Source organism: Glycine max, chromosome 20, assembly GCF_000004515.6.
Source record: "Glycine max cultivar Williams 82 chromosome 20, Glycine_max_v4.0, whole genome shotgun sequence".
Taxonomy (NCBI): domain Eukaryota; kingdom Viridiplantae; phylum Streptophyta; class Magnoliopsida; order Fabales; family Fabaceae; genus Glycine; species Glycine max.
Window position 1 is genome coordinate 27,975,224 of NC_038256.2, and position 26,850 is coordinate 28,002,073.

The following is a 26,850-nucleotide window of genomic DNA, read 5'->3' on the forward strand; positions in this document are numbered from 1 at the left end:
TTTGATTCACTTGAGTTGTTCTTTGATTGATCTTTGAGCTTTTTGTCATCACCTTTGTCATATCTTTTGTTATCATCATTGTTATCATCAAAACACCTTTGAATTACTTTTGATTCATCATGAAGCTTTTGCTTCTACACTGTCAAAACCCAGGGCAAGCATGTCCCTAGTCCTAGGCTCGTTAAAACCAAGATTCACCCTTTTTTTGCTAAGTTCCATCTCCACAGGAACTCAAGGTATGCAAGGTCTACCCTTGACAATCTTTCCTAACCCTAACTGTTATCTGAGCAGGAGTTCAAGTCTGCAGTAATATCAAAAACCCAAGGCCCGCCCTTGGTACTAAAAATCCAAGGTCTACCCTTGGTAAACACTCTTACAAAACCCAAGGTACCCCCTTGGTTCTCTTACTCACAACAACTATGATGACCATAGTTCAAGGTCTAGCTTCCACAGGTCAAGATGATCTACCCAAGACTAATTGACAAGACATTTAACTAGAGGCAAGCCAAACATATTCCTCATAACCATCAGGGGAGAAACACCATAGGCCAAGATAACCTTTCACTAAAATGGTTGACAAGACCTTCAACCAGGTGCCAATCACACCAACTCCTCACAAGCATCAGAGGAGAAGCTTACTGAAGCGAAAGGAAGCACCATTGCATGAGTGACAAGACATTTAATCAGGTTGAAATCAAACCTGAGATTATTTCACATCACCTACTTTTCTATTTTACAAGACCACCAAGGTCTTCCTTCCCACATCACCAAGGTCTTCCTTCCTACACTCACAAAGACGTCACGCTCATCACGACAGCCTATCCATACTACTACAAGTAATGGAGCGTTGCATAAACAAAGGCAAACACACAAGACATATATAACATACACATAAAGAAAAAATCGTCAAAAAAGGAAAAACATGCACATTCAAGAAAAATAACAATTGTCATAATTACAAGGCCTATGCAGCCAAAACCCAACCATGAAGAAAAGAAGAAAATAAACAGAAGGCAACATAAACTTAGGCATCATTGCCTTACTCCTCAACACCCTGTTCTTCATTGGTAGCCTTTTCCTTTGCATCAATTTCTTCTTTGTCAAGCAGAACACCATCCTTCACATCCTTGAAAAGGTCAAAAAGACCCAAGTTAAGATCCTTGGCAAAGAACTCAGCCTACTTGGTAGCCTTTTGAAAGCCCTTCTCAAGCTGCTCCACAGCCTGCTTCTTATACATTATCAACTCCTCTTCAAGCTCCTTGTTGGCCTCCCTCTCCTTAACCACTCGTAGCTCGAACTCCTCAAGCCTAGACTTTGACTCTTTTAGTCGGGCCTCCAAATCAGAAACCACCTTGGCATGCTCGTCCTTCTCAGCCACAATGCCTTCCACCTTGTCACCCAAGTCCTTTTTCTCTTCGTGCAAGCCCTTGCAGCGTGCAGATAGTTCATCACCATCCAATCTTGTGCGCAACAACTTAGCCAAGACACTGCCAACCTTGGAAGACAGTTGATGGTTTGACCTTACAACTTCATCGAAGGCGATGGTTGTGTTAGCTACCTTAGGGTGCTCTTGTCTCCAAATCGTGCGAGCAGTAGCCCTCTATTTGGCAACCTTCGTCTCTAAGGACAACACCTTGCGTAGAGCCTCTTGGTGCCATTGTCCGTTCTCCTCCAAAATCATCAAACTTCTCTAAAGGAAGACTTCGGCGGAGTCCATAGCATTTTGCACCCTATCTGACTAGATGAGGTTTTTATCAAAGGCTAACACAAAGCCAGATGGGGTCTTCTACTTTGGCTTGTAATTTGCACCCCACAGTGAATCAACATTAGTGGAAGTGTACAAGTGATCCAAAGAGACATGGGGAGGAGAAGACGGGGAAGGTGACTTCGCCGCCAACGCAACAGAGGGTGGAACCGAGTGAGCCGAAGAAGGAGAAGGTGGTATCATAGAAGCAATAGTGGTGGCCACACCAACACTTAGCAAGGGTGTGGCAGCGGTGGGCGAAGATGCCGTAACATAACCATCCAAAATAGTTAGCGCACCAACTTCATTGGTAGAAGTAACCTCCCGAATAGGTACGACAAGAGGAGGTGGAGGAGCAGGAGTAGCAATAACAAAAATAGCAGGAGTAGGAGCCTCAACGGCCGAAGGCAGATCTTGTAAAATTGAAGGGTGAGTCGAACCAGGCGTCAACCCTACAGCTTGCCTCAGTGCATGAAGGCTCATAAGGGCCCTTGACTTCTTGGGGCTCAACACCTCAGCATAGTCATCTTGCTTCCTCTTAGCCAAAACATAGAAAAAGGAAGGCATTAGGGACGACCTTAGCAACAACAACAACAACAACAACAGGGCTAGTCTCACCAACAGGTTGACCCCCTTCTCCAACAATAGAGGGCACATTAGATGGTGGCCTCCAAGGGATGTCACCCATAATTCCTGCAAAACAAGTAGTAACAACACAAACAAGTGTTAATTAAGGCCTACATCGACCTCAGACACATAAGAGGACAAGGTCAGACACTTTACAAGCAGAACATCGTTCCTCACCCACTCATAGCCAACAATGGCAAGACGAAACAATGGTGACCTAGCGCTATGGCTACACCGCACGCAGGGTGACACCCTAACGTCTCCACTGCTTCTCCTTGCTCCCTAGAGGCAGAAGGGGGGAGAACCATCGTGATCAGGATAGGCTCCTTGGTCGGGGAAGTAGCAGAAGGTTGTGCCCTCTCGCAGAGGTGAGAAATGCCTCCACCAGTACGACGAGAAGCTCTCAAACTCTTCGAGGAAGAGGATTCACTGTCGAAGGCACCACGACAAGTATCCTACAAGGAGGACCCGCCAATGGAAATGACCCCCCGCTCCACCAGGGGCTGCTAAATCAAACTCCCAGAATCTCTGCTACCCATGCTAATGGCGGAGTCAGACAAAAATGAAGACATGATCAAAAAGAGAATACCTTGAAGCATAAAAAATGGTGGATGAAGAAGAAAAATGAATCATAAGCACGAAAGCAAAGAAGATTTAGGAGGCAAGAAATCACAGTGACGGTGACCCAAAATCAAATGTCCCCTCCATTTAAAGAGGAGGTAGACTCTTCAGTAACTGGCGGGAGCTGAAGTAGTGCCCTAAAATTTCACACCATGACGTAGCCACACTCATCCATGCACCACGATCCTAGTACGTGCCCACTCCACAAGTGACACATATGCAAGAGTACTACGTGTGTGCCGCACACGCCAGCAGCAGTAGATAAAACATAACGTTTGTCTTCAATACACCCTCGAACGGTCAGAAAAAGGCAGAGTTGTCAAATCCAGAGGCTTCCATCACCTGACAAATCAAACCTCATTTGCAAACCCAAAAACATGCCTACCTCGAACAACATGACGAAAGCAGTCTAGACAACACTTGTCCAAGCTCGGGGGCCTGAAAAGCTTCAGACACTTGCAACTTTCACAGTTGTCGAGGTTACCGCACTCGACACCAGACAACACTTGTCCATGCTTAGGGGCTTGATGTTGGATCGAGTGGCCTGAGAATAATTAAGAAAGGGGGGTTGAATTAATTATTCCTAAACCTTTACTAATTAAAAAATTACTCTTCTAAGGCTTTTACTAAATTGTTAAGAGAATGAGGAATAAAAGAGAAACTTAACAGAAAGTAAAAGCGGAAATTAAATGCACAGCGAAAAGTAAAAGAGTAGGGAAGAAGGAAACAAACACACAAGAGTTTTTATACTGGTTCGGCAACAACCCGTGCCTACATCCAGTCCCCAAGCGACCTGCGGTCCTTGAGATTTCTTTTCAACCTTGTAAAAATCCTTTTACAAGCAAAGATCCACAAGGGATGTACCCTCCCTTGTTCTCTTTGAACCTAGTGGATGTACCCTCCACTAGAACTGATCCACAAGAGATGTACCCTCTCTTGTTCTCAATCAAACCCAAGTAGATGTACCCTCTACTTGTACCACAAAGGATGTACCCTCCAATGTGTTAAGACAAAGATCTCAGGCGGTTAAACCTTTGATACTTTGTGAATGGGGATACAAAAGAATTCTCAGGCGGTTAGTCCTTTGAACACTTTTGTATAAGGGAATGGGAAGAATCAAAAGAATTCTCAGACTATGTCGTTTTGAATTCTTTGACAAGGGAGAAGGGAGACACAAAAGAATTTAGGCGGTTAGTCCTTTGTTCTTTTGGAAAAAGGAGAAGAGAGACACAAAAAGAATTCAGGCGGTTAGTCCTTGGCGAATTCTTTTTGGCAAAGGAAGAAGAGAATGAAAAGATGAATAGCACAAGTTTTCAAGGTTTAGAAAACCAAAAAACTTTGGAAAGCTTTTGGTACAAAGAAGAAGAAGAAGTTCAAAGAGATTCAAGGCTTTTAAAGGATTGTATGAATAAGTGTTCAAGAAGAATGAAATGTAAAACAAAGCTTTGCTTTTATAGACTCTTGATGTCTGGTCAAGACAACCATTAGAAGAGTTATGACTTTTAGAAAAACTTAAAAACCAATTTGAAAAAGTCAAAAACTATTTGAAGAGTTACATCTTTTGATTTTATTCAGAAACAATCAGTGGTAATCGATTACCAAATCAGTGTAGTCGATTACACAAGGCTTTTATGTGAAAGGATGTGACTCTTCACATTTGAATTTGAATTTCAACGTTCAAAGGGACTGGTAATCGATTACCAAAATATTGTAATCGATTACAACTTTTTGAAATTAATTGGAACGTTGTAAATTCAATTTGAAAACTTTTTCAAAACAATTTTGCTACTGGTAATCGATTACAACAATCTGGTAATCGATTACCAGAGAGTAAAAACTCTTTGGTAAATATTTTTTGAGAAAAATCATGTGCTACTCAATTTTTGAGAAAAACTTTTTATACTTATCTTGATTAAGCCTTCTCTTGAGTCTTGAATCTTGATCTTGATTCTTGAGATCTTGAACCTTGAAACTTGATTCTTGAGATCTTGAACCTTGAATCTTGATTCTTGACTCTAAACTTTCTTCTTGAGTCTTGAATTCTTCTTGATTTACTTGAGTTGTTCTTTGATTGATCTTTGATTTACTTGAGTTGTTCTTTGATTGATCTTTGAACTTTTCTGTCATCACCTTTGTCATCATCTTTTGTTATCATAATTGTTATCATCAAAACACCTTTGAATCACCTTTGATTCACCATGAAGCTTTGCTTCTACACTTGACAAACTTGCCACCCTCCTACTTGTCAAGGCTATTAACTCGGACACCAGACAATCTTCAACACTAGACAACCTCCTTCACTTGTAAGCCGACTCAGAGCTTAGAAGGGCTTATGTACGGTCCCGGATCCATAAAATACACGTGACATCCTATGTGGCACTCTGAGTCACGTCTCCACCCTCCATGTCAGTCCTGGCACATGAGCACGGACATCCAACCCTTAGCAGTCGAGCTTTCCAATAGACAGGTTATCTCTATCCTTTTAATTATTTGAATATACCGTAACCACTTTATCTCTTTGCATGTATTCAATTATCTAGAAGTTACACATTATCTATAAGTACTAAATCATCTACTAGCTTTTATCTCTAAGCTATGTATTATCTCTAACTTTATCTATAAGCTATCGGCTATTATCTACAAGCTGATAATTATCTGCAAAGGCCTTACAAACAAGGATTCACAACTCCATTCCACTCCTATGAGTACTAGGTTCCATTAAACCCTCAACACATCCCAAACACACATCCACACCCACTTGCATACTCGTGTATTCATATTCTCTCTCTTATTCTCCTAACTCATATACTTAATTGAGGATCAGAGTTTTTTGTTTTGCAGGTCCCCCTCTTGTCCTTCTAATAAAGGTAACTCTTAGTCCGACGTGTGAAGTCCAGGAGCCCACCTAAGTCACGTCCACCCTGACGTGTGCCAGCTTCGAATTTTGGTAAGTACAAGAATGCATATGGCAATTGAATTATATACATAAATTTTGCTCCATCAATGTGTTATCAGATCAAATATTCATGGAGATGGCCCAAAATGTTAGGTCAATACTCTTGTAAGAATTATTTTTCCGATATTCTACTAATAAATAGAGATGATGGTGGGACTTGTGGAGACTTTTAACACTTTAGTCAACAAAAAATTCAAAAGACTAACTGAGTAACAATACTTAGGATGGAGCAGAAGATACCTATGAGGAGAACCATGATATTTGTAAATGTGGGATGGTAAGGAACTAAGGATAGTTACCAGTTGGTAGTTGCCTCATTTTGGTGTGAAAGGCAAGCAACACTTGGATGTTTGCAAAACAAGTATTAGATTAAAGTTGTCAAAATGCCCTACTTCATCCTAGTTAGCCTTGACTTACATGGGTTAGGATAAGAAAAAGGCCCATATAAAAAAAGTTCATAGAACAAAAATGTTTAAAGAACCTTAAGGATTATTGTTAGTTCACATGCCTTAAATTTTAAATTTTTTGAGTTAACTCACTTTATGGGTTGTTGAACTCATTCTATTGTCTATTTAACTCACTTTTATTATTTTAGTAAAAAATATAAATTAAAAAGAGCTAAATGATCAATGATAATTTTAATAAAGAGTTAAATAATTTTACCCAATCATAAAATCAACATTGATAGTTATTGTCAAAATAAACAAATTTATCATACATAATGTTTTGTAATTAGATAACAATGTAAAATTATTTTACATTATCATTACATAACCTTTTGCCTCTTTTATAGTTTAATGGTTACACGGTGATAGGGTAAAGAACTTTTATAATGTCATTTAACCATAAATAACTATTTGGTATGACTTTTAAGTAGGGGTGGATATATGGACTCAAATCTACGAACCTTATGGATAATAAATGTTTTTTTATATATAAAAAATCACATGACTATATTGAGTTTCTGAGTTCAGCCCGCTAAGCTCGCGAACTTAGGACCCGGACTCCTGAACTACTTGCATAACCCACCTAAGTCCAATGTGTAAGTATTGTTAATTTGTTATGTTAAGATTTTGATCTTTAATATATGTTGTTATTATTAATTAGTTATGTTTAAAATGTTAATATATTTTAGTGTGATAGATTTTAGCTTAAAATTAAGTCAATTTTTTCTTCTAATTTTATACATGTTTTATTTTTTTAAAATATTTTTTTCTATCTTAATTTTTTAAAAATTATTATTTGGGCCCGTGGGCTAACCCGTTTATCCACAAACTTTTGCAAGCAAGTTAAGAACCTAAAAAACAATATCATTTATTTTGCATATTAGGTTTACAGACTCATCTAAAACTTAGTGAGTCAAACCTTAATACCTACTCCTATTTTTAAGATCATTATTATAAAAGTTAATAAACTTATCATAGATTGAATAATTTTAAACTTAGTTTATATTATTAATGCATAATTCTTTTTTTTTCTCTATTTTTAATTATTTTTATATTACGAAACTGATTTTTTTAACAACCACTTAGGGAGAGGTAATATACTTCGATAATGGAAGTGATGGTTTAGTCAGACAGAAACTAATCGTAATTCGAAAAAAAAAATTATAGTCTGTCAAAAAAAAAAATATAGCCATTTCAGTAAGAAGCCAAAATATCGTCAATTTTGTCATGAAGCGTATGAAATTAAACGAAAATGCAATTTATTCGTCAGAAAACAAAAGAATACCGTTGATAGATGTCGGTGGCAGCAAATAATTAACTCTGCAATGCATATTACTTTCCTGGTCCCGCCACGCCATTCTCGGCATCGATTCTCAACCGAGACAACGTAGGACTGTAAGAGTCAGTTATTAATGTTGTATTAATGTTGTCACAGCTTTACCATGTATGTGGAAAAAAAAAATGGTTTTTCATTTTGGAAAATTATGACATCAGTGTTATATGGACTGATTTTAGTTAACTAAAAATGATAAGGTTTTATTCAAAGAAACTAATTATTACATCTTTTCACTACATTATTATCTAAAGTACATTTAATAATTAAAAACAATAAATATTCACTTTTTATTCCTAATTATAAGACATAATTTTATAATTTTTAATTGGATAATACTCTTTTAAAATTTGTTAATGGATTAAATGTTTCTTTCAAATAGTTGATATATATAAAATTTTATATTAATTAAAATTTATATGCGACTTCGTTCGTATAGAATAAAATCGATTTAATATAAATATTTTTAAATATATAAAATATGAATTATTTGATTATCCTTTTCATATTGTTTAATTTTAATAAAATTTGATAAAGATGATTTTAATAATATGTAGATATAATTTAACAATTAAATCAATAAAAAATAAATTTTATATCAAATTATAAAAATTATGTAATAGATATGAAAGTTATAATTTAATACCTCCTCAATTCTAATAATTTTCTTTATTTTTTTTTCTTAACTATAGCCTGCAATGGGTCCCAAAACCATTATTGCAATTTGCAATAGCAAACATGCTGAGTGAAATTGTTCCATGACGATCTTCGGAGTTTTGTATGATTTCATTGTGGCAACATTTATGGCGCTCTTTCCGTTGTGCTCAGTATGTTCTCGATAATAAACAAAGTATAGAAGACAAAGTTATTCAAACGAGGACTTTGTCAAGTATATCACAAATATAATGGTAAAATTATGAAAAAATTAATATTCACCAACGAAATTCAATGTTGTGACAAATTTGAAAATGAGGAGCCAATATTAGATGAATAAGGATAGCATACGTACCAGTAATTATCGGATATTTTCAATAAAAAAGGTTTAATCTAATCAATATTTTGTTGATAAAATTTGTTTTCCTTAATTCTGCTTTTTTATATTTTAACATATAATCATTTATTTTTAGGATTTAATTGTTATAAACCGCTAGCTACCAATCACAAAACATGATGACATCTTTGAGTCTTATCCTACCTACCTTGAAAGTCCACATACCCAGAAAGTGTAATTAGGCTTAAATATCTTTTTTCGTTCATGTAATTTAATATATATTTTTTTCATTTTCATTTTTATAATTTTTTATTTCAGTACTTATAAAATGTGTTTATTTTACTTTCATCTTTGAATAATACATTTTTTTACTGTTCAAAACTCTTTTTTTTATTATTCAAAGCACTATCTAAAACATTTTAAGAATAAAAAAATAAAACAAACATATTTTACAAGAATTAAAATAAAATAAAAAATTACAAGAACAAAAATGAAAATAGCACTAAATTACAGGAAAAAAAAATTAAATCTCGTGATCAATTGACAGTGCAAAAGACTTTACACCAACAATGTATATCGATTAAGCTCTATTTTTTAGTCTCGTAGCAATTTTTGTTCAAACCAAAACATCTTTAAGATTAGTTTTTCTTTGGTATATTTTTCTAAGTTTGGTTTTTGTTCTTTTGCTGGAGAAGTTGTAAACAAAAGCAGTATTTAAGTTCAAAGTAATTTCCACATTGTTACTGCTAGAAACAATTTCCGTTTAATTTCAAGGGACTTTTAATAAAGAGCTTGTAGCCTATAACCTACCACGTTCAGCTTTCAGAAGTTCTTGACGTCAAAAGTAAATCTAGCTTCAGCAAAATGAGATTTCACCAATGCAAGAGATTTGGAGCGGTGGGAAATTTTGTTCTTTTCTTCTTTGGGCATCTGAGCATACCTAGAATGAGAGTAAATGAAATGAATTAACCTTTGCAAGTAACTAAACTATGAAACACTAGAACAGAACATGAAACGAAAGAAGGGATGGAAATACGTTTGGTCATAGCCATCAGGTTCAAAAATAGGATCCCATCCAAAATCATTAGGCCCTCTTGGAGGAACAATCTTTCCCTGACATACGACAAGAAAAATGTGTTAGTGATACACTCATACACATTAACTACTTTATATTTTGTCATGTAAATTGATGAACACACTCTATATATTCTTTCAAACATATTCTCTTAGTTATAATTTATTGAAAACTACAAAATGATGAGTAGAGCTCAGTTATATAAGAAGGACCTACAAAATTTTGTGATTTCTAAAAAATGTAACAAATAATAATGTGTCTAAATAAATGTATTTTTCAACCAGGAAAAGTAGATTATGCTAGTAAAGTTTGGTCAGGCGGAAGAATAAACATATTTTTAAAGGGAAAGCACATTATTATTATATTCTTGTAAACTAGATGAAATAAGGAGATTCATATAATTCCACTCTCAGGCAATCCAAAGAAAATATATGCATTTATAGTTAATTAATTACGTTCGACAAACAGTATATGGGGATTAAAAGAGATACCGGAGTTTTTCCAGAAAATGTGATAGGTTCACTGTCTGGACCAGCAGCAAAGGAAAATACACATAAGGCATACGCTGATTTATCATCATATGCCATCAGCAAATTGTTGAGACCTGAAAAATGAATCTGAGAAATGAGTAAATCAAATTCTGTAAAATATCCTCATTCCTGAAACCCCTGTACTAAAAAAACTGAGAACTGATCTAAAATTATGCAGTTAAGGTGCAACCTTCATGACCAAGCTTCTGCAGAAACCATTTGCTGCAGGATACATCAATGCAATTAGACAATAATCATTAGGAGTACTGACAATTAATTTAAAAATCTCATTTGCTGAATGCTGATGATACAGAAACAGTATTTGTATTGCATATATATTTTGAGCTTGAAAGATTTTAGATGAATAAGCTTTTATGTTCAATATTGAACGACAATAACTACATGGATGAGAATATTAGATAAACAGGAAATGCACAGTCAAGAACAACTGTCCACCCTACAGAATCACTTGACACAAATCAGCAAGAGATTTATAACGTTTATTATAAAATATAAAATTACATCCTTTGTTACCAAAATTACAGGAAATGCATCAAACATTTTGGGGATAAGAGAGGGAGAAGAATAAATCACATTAAGAAATGAACTTCAAGTTCATGAAAATGAGATATTTATAAGAATTTAATTGACAATAATTGTAAAAAAAAAGTTAAGGAACATCAGTAAAAAAGGATCATATTATCATAATATTGTAGAAAAAACAAATTGCGATAAAACATCTGGGAAACTATACTTAAAGCTCAGTATATTCCATTACATAACAAAATGACTTCAAAGAAGTTTTATCCTCGATACCTAAAAATATTTAAGAAAATTGCAAAACACACTGATTATAATTATATAACTAAAACCAACTGGCTTAGAAAAAAATTTAAAAGTGGATAATTCAAAGTCATGCTACAAGCCTCTTTATATAAGCTTATTGCCCGCATTTACATTAAATAAACCATCCAGCATGCAGCAATTAATACTTGCAACAACATTGGATTTTTGTCCATTTCTTATTATTATTAAAGCCCAACAGTATTCACAAAGAATGCAAGCCCACTTAACATCAGCAAAATCACCACATTATTTGAAGCTATTCATTAAGTATACATAGTAAATGTTTCAGCCTTTCAGGATCCACAGCCAAGACATTCTTTTAACAGATCTTCATCTTGGGTAGACATTTACCAAGTCTTTAATTTCTCAAGTTGCTTTCTTCAAAACACCCATTATGGCCAACTCACATACAGATACCCCTTTTAAGAGAACAGGCACAAAGCTTCACAAATTAGAATTGATATAACCAAGATTGTCCTTACTCCTGCAGGTGGTATACTAGTTGGCTTCCTACTCATACGAACCAATGAATAGTATAATAATGAAACAGTAATTATGAATCAATGGGGTGGAAAAGAGAGCTTTATTATAATGAGAAAAGGGAAAACAATACAGAATTTAGGAATCACAAACCCCTAGGATTTGCCAAGAGCTAGGCTCATTCAATAGAGAGGACAGTACTCTCTATCCTATTTGCACTAAAAGCCAAAATGCCAAGATCCCCCTAAAATTCCTTTCTGACTCCTTATAACTAGGAATGAAAAAGCCATGATGCTCTCTCCCTTCAACACGTCATATCAACAATAACAACTTCAGCCACTAATTCCCTTTGTGCCCTTCCTTCTAGAATAGACATATAAGATCCTGGGACCACCTGTGGTGTGATGAATTAATTGTTCTGGTGTCCTATCTTCTGCTGCCACGTGGATCCTATCAACACCCCCTCCTTCAATATTGACCTTGTCCTCAAGGTCAAAGCTGGGAAACTGACTTCTAATCATAATTTCATCTTCCCACATTGCTTCTTCTGCAGTCCTTCCTTTCCAATGAATCAAGACTTGTCGGACCTCCTCATTCTGATGTTTCACCTTTCGTGTGGCTAATACGGCCTCCGGACTGTAAACTTCTATGGGCTCTTCTATCAGTTCAGGAAGCTCAGCATCATCTTGATAGGTACCCACAGCTTTTTTGAGCAGCGAGACGTGGAAAACGGGGTGTACTCTTGATCCTTTTGGTAGCTTCAGCTTATATGCCACAGGCCCGATTTTTTCAACAATAGGATAGGGGCCATAATACCTTGCAGCCAACTTTGCATTGATACGAGTAACTACGGACTGCTGACGGTGTGCTCTCAACTTGACAAACACCCATTCACTACATACGAAACTCTGGTCACTTCTTCTCTTGTCAGCTTGAGCTTTCATTTTCTCTTGCGCCCTCAACAATTGGTTCCTTAGCTGTCTGAGAGCCTCATCTCTATCCACCAGGTCTCTTTGTACAGCTTCCACTCTAGTTTCCCCTTGCACCCACCTGTACAATGATGGGGGTGGTCTTCCATAGACTATCTCAAAGGGGGTCTTTTCGGTTGCGCTATGGAAAGTAGTGTTAAACCAATATTCGGCCTAGTGCAACCAAGATATCCACATCTTAGGCTGATCCGTGATGAAACATCGCAAATAAGTCTCCAAACACCTATTGACCACTTCCGTTTGTCCATCCGTTTCCGGGTGATACGCCGTACTCATTCTCAATTTGGTGCCCTGTAGTTTGAAAATTTCTTTCCAAAAACTACTAATGAAAATCGGGTCCCTGTCACTGACTATTGATAAGGGCATGCCGTGTAATCTCACTACTTCCTTACAAAAGACCTCTGCAATACTCCTTGCTGTGTACGGGTGCTTGAGGGGAATGAAGTGCACATACTTGGACAAACGATTGACCACTACAAAGACAGCTTCGTATCCCTTAGATTTTGGTAATCCGGTGATGAAATCCATGGATATATCTTCCCAAATTTGGTTGGGTACAGGTAGGGGTTGTAGTAAGCCCCCGGGTGAGGTTGCCATGTATTTCTGTCGTTGGCAAGTGTCACACCGTCTCACAAACTCCTGCACATGATTTTTCATACCAATCCAATAAACATTGGCAGCCAATCTTCTATAGGTTTTGTAGAATCCGGAATGTCCCCCTTGTGGTGTGGAATGGAACTCTTCTAGAAGTGTAGGAATCACTATTGAATGAGCGGATAAAACTAACCTTCCTTCATATAACAACACCCCGTGTCGATACTCATAACCGGGCCACTTATCTGGGTTTTGTTGCACTTCAGACATAATCTTCCGCAACCTTTCGTCTTTATCATTTTCTGCCTTGATTTGATCTTCCTGCAGCCACTTAATTTGGGAGTGTAAAACCTGCAATTCCCCTGTTTCATGTATTCTAGACAAGGCATCAGCACCCTTGTTTAGCCTTCCCTGCTTATACACAATTTCGAAATCATAACCCAGCAATTTGGCCGTCCAATTTTGTTGTTCTTTGGTGACTATTCTCTGCTGCAATAATTGTTTGAGAGATTTCTGGTCGGTGGAAACCACGAACTTCCTCCCAAGCAAGTAAGGACGCCAATGTTGAATTGCCAAAACTACAGCCATCAATTCTATCTTGTAAGCTGACTTGGTTAGATTTCTAACCCCCAGCGCTTTACTGAAGTATGCTATGGGTTTTTTGTCCTGCATCAATATCGCGCCTATTCCACTCCCTGAAGCATCACATTCAATTACGAATTCTTTAGAAAAATTGGGCAAGGTCAAAACTGGCGCGGTGGTGAGTCTCTTCTTCAATTCATCAAAAGCTTTTTGAGCTTCCACCCCCCATTTGAATCCGTCCTTCTTGGTAAGTTCAGTGAGAGGTTTGGCTATTTTTCCATAATCACGAATGAACTTACGATAATAACCGGTGAGGCCTAGGAACCCCCGTACCCCTTTACGTTCTTAGGTTGAGGCCAGCTGAGCACACTGTCCACCTTCCTGGAATCCACTGCTACTCCTTCTTCCGTAATCATATGCCCGAAATACTCAATACTTCTTTGCCCAAAATAACACTTCTTCTGGTTAGCAACCAAACTGTGAGCTGCTAACAACCTTAACACTTCCTCTAAGTGATGCAAATGTGTCTCCCAGTCCTTGCTGTAAACTAGAATGTCGTCAAAAAACACCAGAACATTCTTTCTCAATAAGGGACGGAAGATATCGTTCATCAGACCTTGAAACGTGGCCGGCGCATTGGTAAGCCCAAACGGCATTACAAGAAACTCATAGTGGCCTTCATGAGTTCTGAAAGCTGTTTTTCCCACATCTGAGTCTTTAACTCTCACTTGGTGATACCCTGATTTCAGATCTAGTTTGGAGAAATACCTGGCTCCGTGAAGCTCATCCAACAATTCTTCAATCACCGGAATTGGGAACTTATCCGGAATGGTAGCCTTGTTCAATGCCCGATAATCTATACACATCCTCCATGTACCATCTTTCTTTTTGACAAGAATAACGGGGCTGGAAAACGAGCTGGTACTGTGACGAATTATCCCTGCCGCTAACATCTCCTTGACTTGCTTCTCTATCTCATTTTTGTGATGATGAGGGTATCTGTAGGGACGAACATTCACCGGTCCATGTCCGTCAGTGAGGGTGATAGCGTGGTCTCTGTTTCGCTTTGGGGGCAAACCGGTCGGTGTTCGGAACACGTGCTCAAACTTATTCAACAACACCTCCATCTCTGCTTGCTGTTGTATGGATAATTCATTTACCCCTTTCCCTTTGTGTTTTACATTGTCCATTTCCCATAGCAGGCCTTGAGAAGTGGGTTTGGGCCTATTTAAAATACTTTGTAACGCCACAGTTTGTCTCCTGCACCCCTCGTGTCCCTTGAGAGTAACCCATGATTTGTCCTTCCAAAAGCTCATGGTTTGTTGTTTCCAATTGGTGATAGTGTCTCCTAAAGTCTTAAGCCAATCAATGCCCAAAACCACATCAATACCTCCCAACTCAAACAAGTGCATTTCCGGATTCATTTTCAAGTCTCCAATACACATCTCCAACCCTCTACACACCCCTTGTGTGGAGATTTGAAATCCATTACCTAGCTTGACATTCATTTGGGCCGTGGGCTATATGGGCCAATCCATTTGGTGGACTAACTTCTGTGAGATAAAATTATGGGTGGCACCACTATCAACTAGGATTAGTACCTCCACCCCTCGTATTGTGCCTTGAAACTTCATGGTGTGGTGAGTCTCATGAGCAATGTGGTGTAAATTGAGTATGCTCATCTCCCCCTTCTCGTCTTCTTCCTCTCCTACCTCCACAGCCAAAATCCTCTCCTCATCTTCCTCGTTTTCCACATCGTCTACTATTAGCACCCTTAGTTCTTTGGCCGGACAACGGTGCATTGGCCCAAAGGGATTTTTGCACTCAAAACACAAACCCTTTTGATTACAGTCCATCAGCTCATTGTAAGTGAGTTGTGTATACCCCCTATCACGAGGCCCAGTTCTCTTTCTATCTCCTTTTGGCCCATCAGTGTTGCTTTTCACACCCTCATTTCTGCTTCCTTCTCTCCTCCTCACCATGACCCAATCTGATTGTGACCCATTTTTATGAGATCCACTACCAGATCCAAATCTAGGCCCACGATTGGGCTTAAGCTCACTTCCTCCTTCAACCTCCCTCTCCACTGCTCTAGCCACCTGTAAGAGTTTTGTTCGCCTCATTTCACTCAAGGCAGCGAAACTCCTCACCCTTCCTTTTATCTCCGGTTTCAGCCCATGGAGGAAGTATCCTCGATACTGTTTCTCCGGTAATCTGGGAATTTGAGCCACCAAATACTCAAATTCCGTGATGTAATCATCAATCGTCCCTTCTTGTTTAAGATCTGTCAACTGTTCGTAAACATCACCTTCCCCATGGCCTCCGTAACGTTCAAGCAGAGCTTCCTTCAGCTCCTCCCAACTCAGATCCTCATTTTCTCGCAGAATCGAGTTGAAAAAATGAACCGTCGGCCCGTCCATACATAACTGGGCTAGACTCACCTTTACCGCCGGCGTAGTTCCTTGTACTCGAAAGTACACCTCAGCACGCGAGATCCAACCAGCAGGATCGTCACCGTCGAACGACGGCAGCTCCACCTTCTTGGCTGACTGACGGAACTCTAGTGTTACATCGTTTTTCACCTCACTAGATTCCGGTTTGTCCTTCTTCTCCGGCGTACCTCCCTCCGTCGCTATCGACTTTCCCAGGTGTTTCTCCATCAACGCGACTATGTTCGCGTAACTCTCCCGCATCGTGGTTTGTACGCCAGCAATCGAAGCTCGACTTCATTCAGTCCTTCCTCCAAAGCTTCGACTCGATGGTCCATCCTGGAAAATGCGGTAAGTGTAACCTTTCTGTTTGGCATTCACTGGTACCTCTCTCGACTATCCGGCAGGTCGGACCAGTTCATACGAACCAATGAATAGTATAATAATGAAACAGTAATTATGAATCAATGGGGTGGAAAAGAGAGCTTTATTATAATGAGAAAAGGGAAAACAGTACAGAATTTAGGAATCACAAACCCCTAGGATTTGCCAAGAGCTAGGCTCATTCAATAGAGAGGACAGTACTCTCTATCCTATTTGCACTAAAAGCCAAAATGCCAAGATCCCCCTAAAATTCCTTTCTGACTCCTTATAACTAGGAATGAAAAAGCCATGATGCTCTCTCCCTTCAACACGTCATATCAACAATAACAATTTCAGCCACTAATTCCCTTTGTGCCCTTCCTTCTAGAATAGACGTATAAGATCCTGGGACCACCTGTGGTGTGATGAATTAATTGTTCTGGTGTCCTATCTTCTGCTGCCACGTGGATCCTATCACCTACCAACATAACATTTACAAAATTCAAGCCCCATCGGGTTCATGATCACTTAGCACATCAAGCTTGCTCAAAATAGACATTGTTGCTTCTAAGTTCTCTCATTTTGTTAAAAGGATGTCTCGACTTTTCAAAAAATATTTACTAAACATGCATATAACTTCACGTACTTTGGTGATTTCATTACTGTCACATGAGCAAAGTCCATTTTGCGTACTCTACTAGTAAAAGCCCAATGCAGTTGCAATGCATTAATAGCTACATGCAGAAAAGGTTTATTTTAACCAAATGTTTTCTTCATGCCTACATGGATAGGCAAGTTGAGTTACAATGCCTTTATAATGGATTTGCATGATAAGTTGCAAATGCAATGCAAGGTCTATAAAGAAAGGCTTGTAGCATGACTTTGAATCATTGTTGACTGCTGTTGATCCAATACTATGTTTCCAAAACAGTTGGTATAGCATTCTTGTATTGAAGTGTTGATTCTGTGTAATCCTCTCTATATGTTTGTGACTGCTGAAAGAATGCATAGGTGTGAAAATACTGAGGTATTTTGGGTGTATTTGAGGTTTGGGTTTGAAATGCAACCACTTTTGTATTCTCCATCATGTTTCTTTAGTAAAATATTTGGTTGTTGCCTTTTGCCTGTGGAGACACGTAACATGCCAAATCACATAATTCCTTGGATTATTTGTTCTTACACTTGCACATCATCTATACCATGTTCTTTGGTCATTAGACCTGTCACTTTCCAACAAACACAATGAGCCAAACATAACACTAGAACAAGTACATTATCTTAACCCCCATGGCTGGACCAATGTTCTCCCACAAGTTCAAGTTCAATGATGCAACCATATGTTACTTCATGCCTTCATGAACCTCTGTGTGTGTAAAATCAGTAGTTGGACTGGACAGTGTACTTTATTTCAACAACAGTGAGGATTTGGGTGTATTCGATTAGGGTTTTAGTGTTCAGCTGCTACTCCTTATAATATTTATTGGTCATAATGATTTTTCTCTTTTTGCCATGGAGTAGACAAATAATTTGTTGTCAGCAAAACAATATTAAATTCTGTGTTTCTCTTTTCTGCATTTTCTGTTTATGCACATGGATATAACACATATCCACTTGAACACTTTCTACAACCTGTTCAAGGTTACAAGCAATAACTCAATAAAATATCCTATCATATGCAACATATCAATAGAATATACCTATCAAAATATGTGGTTTTTCATAGTTGTAGCTAAACTCATTGGTACTACATAATTTGCTGATATAGGGTCTGCCAAGTTGTGTTTCGATGTCAAAATGTGGTTGGTGTTTAGTTACTTTGCTGCACAAGGTTAAGAGGCAAGTGTGAACCTAAAAGTCAAGTTTGGAAGATATATGCATTATCCTGCCTATTGCTCGAAAGTCGAACCCTTGTGCTAGCTGTCCAAATTAGTTTTTCTGTGTAAAATGGCCTTAGGAGGAGCTGCATTAACATATCAGTAGCCATGTCATATTTTCTAATACCAAATTTTAGAAGCAACCCTTGCGGATTTCCCAAATTGAGCAACCATTGCCTAAACATTGCCAAATCAAGAGCACTAGAGGCATGCAATGCACAAACCCCAAATCTGCCTTGCTCTTAGAATGAAACCTTCACACACAGGTTCCCTACCCTACCCTATAATAAGCTGGACTGCAAAACTCAAAAGCATTTTAGAGTTACATAGCTCCATTTAGACCCATAGGATCCAAAACATGACCAAATAGGCTTAACAAGAGGTGGTTTGCACAAGTCAGAAAGCCCTATTGTGATCCCCATTCAAACAAGTGAACCACACCCTTTGACTTGGTTTATAAATTATAATTGCACACACTCTTTGTACATGTTACTCAATATAAAACATTTCCTACAAGTTGTACACATTAGCTCAGACATCATAATACCAGCTCACCAAATGAATGCAAGATTTTGAACCATTATTCCCAACATTGCACCTTTGTGCTTGACTGCTTGTGCTGTTATTAAAGAGACATGGACATTTAAAATTGTCCAAATTCTCCCACACAATATTCACGACAACCTCCAATTTTTTTCATTCTCCATTCTCTCTCTTCTGTTTGTTTGGTGAGTCGTGTCCTTTCCAAATTCCTTCTCTCTATATGATAGTATTTAGTAAAAATCTTAGATGCAAACAAAAACAATATCTCTCACCTTCCAATTTGTATCTGTTCTTTTTCCCGTGGGAAAACCTAAACATGTTGGATCCACAGGGCACTGGTCATGACAAACTAAGATTATCTGCTAGGCCTAAAGTTAACTAGTGAATGCTTAAGCGGATAAAGGAGTGAGCATACCAGGATAGATTAAAAAAATTAAGGAGAATGTCTGAGTGCTGGACCATATAGAGGAAAGTTTGCTTAAGATGGTTTTGGAATATAAAATGGTGGATTATATATGCCTTGGAAAGATACAAGAATACAACCAATATCCCTTCAAAGATGGATAGACATAAACCCTAAAAGAAAGGTGGGAGGCTATTAAGGATATAGAGCACATCAGAGGGAAGAACTCCCCAAATCACTGAACAGAGAGCACACTTAGAGGGTCCGTGCCTCCAAATGCCCAAAGGCCCCAATTTCTTCTCAAATCACAAGATAACTCTCTCTCTCTCTCTCTCTCTCAAACTGTCTCAGCGCAAGAAAGATAAGCCCAGGCCTTTAATATAAAATAACCTAATAAGCACATACATAAATAACTATTCTCTATCATCACCAATTTCTTACCGTAGTTTCAGCAAATTATAAGAAACGATATGCTTGTCCTTTTATCAGAGTTATGCTAAAAAAACTACAGTGTAAAATGAATAACAATCATATGGGGGTCTAAACTATTATGATAAAATAAAGGGGTATAAAGTTCACCTGAGCACAATGGTTAAGGGTGAAAGAGAACTTACATGTAAGGCCCTGCAGAAGTTTGAAACATTCAATCAAAACCAGTCAGGTTGTATAATGCCAACTTTCATAGCATGAAAAAAAAAATAACAATTATATCCACCTGGAAGACCCTTCAAGGCATTGAAACAGAGGCAAGTGTCTTCAACCAACACAGGTCCATTCACCTTGCCATGAACAAAAAAAAATGATAACAAAGAAAAAAACAGAACAACATAAACTCACACAAGGCTAAGCATGTGTGAGAAAAAAATGTAACAATGCACCTGAAGAGCAGCAATTCGAGCCTTCTCTTTGGAGATATCTTCAGGTTCTCCTTGCAACTCTGGCACTTTGAAATTAAAAATAAATGGAAAGATAAACTCTAAGAAGAATGATCAAATAAGAAAAGTAACTGAACAAAAAATAATGGTCTGATTGATTCACTTCTCACTTGTCGGTTTTAAAACTTTTTTTCTAAAACAATTTCACACTTCTCAGCAATCAAACACACCCTACAAATCTTTAAAACACACTCATACACAAAAATGATAGACAAGAAGGAAAGAAAAAACAACACAAGATGGGAAAAATAATTATAAAAAAAAGGAAAAGTTGGAGGAGATTATTATTATTATTACAGTCAAGTTTGAGGGACTGAAAAGGAATGGAATTGCCCAAGATGGCACGAACTTCTTCAAGCTTTTTGGCATTGGCAGTTACAAAAGTAACAGGACGTGACAGTACCAACCCTCGTGCAGCAGCCATTTCCCAAATCTTGTAGGATTCTTCTGGGGAGTAAACGAAACCAATTATCAGTGAGAAAATCAGAGATACCCATTACAGAAAAATCAATTTTTTTAAAAGAAAATCTTCATGGACATGCCAAACATGGAGCATAATTCAATTCTATCAATGGATACAAATACAATACAATGACAAAAAAAAAAAAAAAAGAAGAAGAAAGAACACAACTTGGAGAGCGTTTTCTACATAGCAACACATGGGTAGTAATTAATAAGCCTTTAGCAGAAAAAAAGAAGAAGAAGAAGAAGAAGAAGCAAAGGTTTCAGAGAAGTGCATACCGCCGAGACAACGATGGCTTCCCACTACGGTGGCGTCACTGTGTTGTGTGATGTGTAAATGTATAAATTTGATATTTTGTAACCTTTTCTCATATTACATTAACGTGTGTTGGGTTAAATTTTAATTTATTTTTGTTCTATATGTTTATTTTATATTTTTACAGATAGTTTTATTTGAGTATGATACATTTTACGGGTAAATAATCTAATTTAGTTCCTACATGCATTCGCCAATAATTTTGTGTCTCTGTTTTTTAAATGAGTAATTTAATTCATAAATGTACAAATGAGAGAAAAATTAATTTAGTCGAGAAAGCCTTCTTCTAGACACATTGCAAACTTATCAGAATGATTCATAATTGAGCCATCAACACTAAGCATCTACCAATATTATAAGCAAAAACAAAGACCATTGCTCTATTGTGGACTCATATGATACCCCTAAAAGTTGCCATTCTTGCTTTAGTTACAACTCCATCACAATTGAGTTTAAAAGATCCTTGTGGTGGATGCTTCCATCTAATAATATCCATGCAATTGGTATTCTGTGTGAATTTTAAAAATGTTCTCATTCTAATAACTAATAAGAACATTTACTTTTATTATGAAAATCTGGTTAACAATATTAAGAACCGAAGGCACCTTTTGATAATTAAAAAAAAATTGTTCATTACGTTGCTGCCAAATCACACTTAGTGCCAGATCAAAAGTAATTTCCCACATTCCATCATGAGAAAATGAAGGACTATCAAAATTAGCCGGTATCCAGTCATCAAAATTTGTTGAAAAGAAACAATTGGGAATAACTCCCTCCTGCAACTTAAATGTCTTAAACATATGCAAGAGTGCTTTCCGGCGCTTCATTGCATCGAGGACAAGTATAATTTGAAGCTAAGGATCTTCTACAACGTTGGACATTAGTTAACAAAGCATCCTTAACAGTTTTCCACACATGCACTCAACTCGCTCTAGTCCTTTCCCTTCCACTTCGAAAGCTTCTTGAAACTTTTCCTGTCTTCGTATATAATTGTGAGTTGGAATAATTGGTAAACTTGTACTAGTACAAAGTTTCAAACACCGAACCATGAGTAATGCATCAATTAAATAAATAATCCAACCTGCAATTTAATTTAATACAAGATTTTGGACACATACCTAAATTAGGGCTGAGCTCCAGTTAAGGAATTAAGATGCACTTCAACAATGTTAAAGGAACATGACGTTGAAGCGATATAGGAGACGGCGGGACAGCTTGGGATTGATGAAGGGCACGATCTCAGTGAGGGCGCAGAGGCATTGTTGGGTTAGTCAGTGAAGGATTCAGAGAGTGAATGAAGGACTGAGTCACTTTAGGTGCAAAAATCAGTAAGCAAACAAAGACGATTTTTGGGTTTGAACCGTCTTTGTACAAAACCTACAATTTACATGTTTTCCATCGCGCCTTTATTTACTTATTATACATAGACAATTATATGGAAATGTCGTCGTTGTGTTTCTCTTTATTACAAAAATGCCACCGTGAACTGTCTTAGAATGTGCAACGTAAAAAATAGATTTTTTAGTAGTGACTCTAGCTGTATAAGGAAAAATTTTCCTTGTGATGGTATTCATTCATCCAACCAATACCTAGCAGAATTGCCATTATTAATGTGCCAACTCATTACTTTCCTTTTTTTTTTTCCTATGAGCTATACATATCCCCTTCCAAAAATTGAAGTTGGAGTTTTTCTTGTTAACTATTGGAATCTTTTTAACCCACATTTATACTTAGATCTAATCACCAAAGCCTATAAATATGTTTTTGCTAAGTACATAGGCACCAACCAGCTTTCATCATAAAAGCAGTATTCACTAGCTTAGCTAATCTAAGACCTAAGCCACCACTTTCTTAGGACTCACACGTCTTTTTCCAAGCTATATTATGAATTTTCCTACCAATGCCATCTTCCCCCCATATAAAAGCCCTACATTTTTTTTAATCTATTTCATTACAAATAGATGCAGGCAATTGGACAGATTGCATTATGTGGCTGCATATGGCTTGTAAAACTGATTTGGCAAGTGTGACATAAAGAAAAAATCTAGATAATATAGAGGTCATCTTGTTAAAAATAAAGGAAAAATCTTGCTTGGTCGTTCTTTTGTGAAAAATATTTGTTTAACTTGATAGAAATAAAGAGAATCAAAAAGTGAGTGGGTCTTATATTTATTTCTCTGTTTTTCATTTCTACTTTATTTCTCTCTTATTTTTATTTTTTTTATCGACAAATATTAATTATGTGTGTTAGTTTTTGTTAGCACGGAGATTCAAACCCACAACCTATTCATCCCTCCCTTCTTCCTTTACCACCAAGTTAATCTTATATATTTTTAATTTTCATATACTCCATTTATCTCCTCTCTACCAAACAATACATTATTACCTAATCTCTCTCCACCCACCCCTCAAAGGTCTACCCTCTTCCTCTTCACCTCTAGTAAGGTTCTTCTCTTCTTAAACTTCAATAAATCTCGCTTCCTCTCCAACAAACTATACATTAAGACCAACAATCTACCTCACTCAATTCCTTCAGAGTTAAACATCTAAAATTATAAAAAAAATAAAATAATGACAGAGACAAAAAAAAGGAATGATCATCAATGAGATTCAGAAAATAATGTCATTTCTAAGTCAATTTCGCTCTCTACAACACAACTTCTTCATTTGTGAACTCAATCTATAGCTAAATTATAGAATTATTAAAATACAAATCTAAAATTAAGATATGTTTTAGAATTAAGATATGTTTCAAAATAAATATAATATTATGTTAAGTGTTTATTTTTTCCTCTTGACTTTGTTCCAGTGACTGTTGTTTAATCTTTTTGACCCTTTTGGCTAACAAATCAATTATGATTGCTGTTGTGATTAAAGATTTGCTTTTTATTTTTTCACATTTTTCAACCATTTTTAAAAAATGTATTATTATCCATATTTCTTCCAATTTACTTCTCCTGTTCTAAATTTTTTGTATAATTTGATGATATATTTTTTGTTACATTTTTAAATAGAAAGATGGTTCACTTTCCAGACAAGATAAAAGATATAAATGGATCTAAAGAAACCCTAAAACTTGCTATCAGAATAACTGACCTTTGGTTTGTTGGAACACGGGACAAGTCCAAGCATGCAAAGATGGTTATAGTAGATTCCAATGTATCATAATTATTTTACATTTTTTTTTAGTTTTGTTCTTTAGTAAATTATTTTTTTCACTAACCATTTGTTACATGCTTTTCCATAAGCAGGGTGCCAAATTCATGCGGCTTGTAAGCGAGACCAACTCAAGTCTTGGAAGCCAATTTTGAAAGAATCGTACTTATATGATGCACAATTTTAAGGTGTAGGACCATTAACAATCTCTTGGGGTAGTCGACAAAAGCGGGGCTTTTACTCCTACGTATCCTCAATTGCGATGAGAAAATCAGACTTACGTAGTTCTTTGTGACCGTTTAAGGTGTTGGACCTTAAAACGACTTCAAGTGATTTTTGCGGACAAAGCTTGGTTTGTGAGTTGATTTTAACCTTAGTTTCACTGGATTATTATAAACTCATTTAAAGGAAACTTTCAAAGTAAAATGTCTGATTGATTTTTTTTTATTATTTTATTATTATTTTTTTAGATATTTTGATTATTTTATTATTATTTCCTTCAAAGATATTTTGATTATTTTATTATTATTTTTTTCAAAGATATTTTGGTTATTTTATTATTATTTTGCCTTTTTTATTTAATCGAGGTTACAACACGAACGACCTGATTGGATTTTGTTTTAGCAGTGATTAAACGAGATTACAACACAAATGATCGGTTGAAATTCATTTTATCAATTATTAAACGAGATAACGGCTTAAATAAACGGTTGAAAGCTCGTAAAAGCAGAAGAAAATAATATCAAAAGTAAACGAGATGAAGAATGAAAGCGAACAAAACAAGAAGGAATTGAAAGCTTCGGATTCGGAAACTTATCGGATGAAGATCGAAGAACGACGAAGAATGGCGAAGAACTTCCACGGAATCGCTCACGAAAACGTCTCGGAAGCATTACGGAAGCACCTCGGCTTGGATTTTTTTTCCTTCTTTCTCTTCTCCTCACTAATTTCAAGTGAAAGCTTAGTGCAAAAATTGTTGGATCCTTAAACTCAGCCCCCTTCCCCTATTTATAGGAGAAAAAGGGAGGTGGTTGCGGCCCAGAGGCTTCCTAAGGAAGATTTCTGAGCGCACCCTCCAATTGATAAGTTCACGTCCCTCTCCAAAGGATTCCTGAGGAAGTTTTCTGAGCGCAGCCCACAATTGATAAGTACACCCCACCTTCTAGAATGTTCTGGATGAAGTTTCCTAAGCGCACCCCCCAATTTGATGAGTACACCCCCTTCTAGGTTGCTTAGTGATGAAGTTTCCTGAGTGCACCCACCCTCCAAAATATTCTAGATGGTCCCAATGCTAGTTACACTCCCAAGTTTGATAAGTGCAGCCCCGTTTTTGTATTTTTGGCTGATTTCTTTTTGAAACATCGTGGAACTTTACGAATTACGCGATGATGGGTGTCAAGTGTCTCAAAGTGATCAACCAAGGTCCACGCGCCGACAACAATTGTCCCCGGACAAAATTTGGGTACGACAAGGTCCAACCCAGAAAACATTTTAGCACACAAACTCTATTTATGAACTATACAAACACACGACTCCTAAATTGTTGCACCTCAAAGTGATTAAACTTGTCAGATTCCCATAGTGGATCGCATCACAATACTTGTTGCACATTAACTCATCGCCTTTAAAGGGTCTTATAGTCGTATGATTGTATGCTTCATAACTCACAACAAAATGCCCATAACATCTCAATGCACATGTATCTTACAATTTAACACATACTCAATTTGTCACATACATTTAATCCCAAACACAATTTCATGATCCCATTATAATAATTTATCACACTAATCAAGTAAATCTTGTCCAAAAACACAAATGAATTATACAAAAATGTTTCTCACAACATGACATTACTACAAAAAGCAGATTTAACATTGGAAGATTAACATCGATTTTTGACAAAAACCGATGTTAACATAAACACCGTGGCATAATTGTAAATAATGTGTATCCATTAACATCGGTTTCCTTAAAATCCGATCTTAACGAAGTGACGTTAATATCGGTTCTTGTAAAACCGATGTTAACATTAATTCGTTAACATCGGTTTTGGAAGAACCGATGTTAACGTCACTTCGTTAACATCGGGTTTGAAGAAAACCGATGTTAACATAAGTTCGTTAACATCGGTTTTCTGAAAATCGATGTTAACGTATGATCAGTTAACATCGATTTCTTGAAGAAAACCGATGTTAACGTTAACATCATTTTGTTAACATCGGTTTTGTATTGAAAACCGATGTTGGACTTACATTTTAAATTATATCAGATGCGACCTATTTTTCTCACCCTCTCTTCTTCTCCGTGTAACCTCTCTTGTTCTGCATCTAAGCTTGTTCTTCTCCATCGCACTGAAGACTGTGACAACTCTCTTTTTATTGTCCATCGCCACCTTATCTAGGTACGTTTCATCTAAGCTTTGTTGTTCTATTGAATTCCTAGGTCTGTTTCCGGAACTCGTGGTTAACCCGAGGACCTTTTTTGGTTTCTGCTGCAAGGATTGGGGAACTCGTGGTGACCTAAGGTACGTTTCGTGTCGTGGTCACTGGTGC

The 26,850-nt window shown here is 37.0% G+C and overlaps 1 protein-coding gene across 4 annotated transcripts; it reads right to left on the bottom strand.

The window, feature by feature from the left end:
• Positions 1-9,275: 9,275 nt before the first annotated feature.
• LOC100808776 (inosine triphosphate pyrophosphatase-like) lies at positions 9,276-22,497 on the bottom strand. Of its 4 annotated transcripts, none has more exons than XM_006605314.4 (9): positions 22,258-22,497; positions 20,659-20,805; positions 20,305-20,369; positions 20,142-20,205; positions 20,041-20,050; positions 10,514-10,545; positions 10,285-10,397; positions 9,755-9,831; positions 9,276-9,658 (listed from the first exon to the last, which is right to left on the bottom strand). In XM_006605314.4, exons 2-9 carry the CDS (start codon positions 20,783-20,785, stop codon positions 9,541-9,543), a joined length of 606 nt encoding a protein of 201 aa, XP_006605377.1. In that variant the 5' UTR covers positions 20,786-20,805; positions 22,258-22,497; the 3' UTR covers positions 9,276-9,540. The 4 variants fall into 4 exon arrangements, with proteins under 4 accessions (XP_006605377.1, XP_006605376.1, XP_014627731.1 ...); XM_006605313.4 differs by lacking the exon at positions 22,258-22,497 and adding an exon at positions 21,103-21,250; XM_014772245.3 differs by lacking the exon at positions 22,258-22,497 and adding an exon at positions 20,993-21,066 and having other exon boundaries at positions 20,659-20,808.
• Between the last annotated feature and the right edge of the window lie 4,353 nt (positions 22,498-26,850).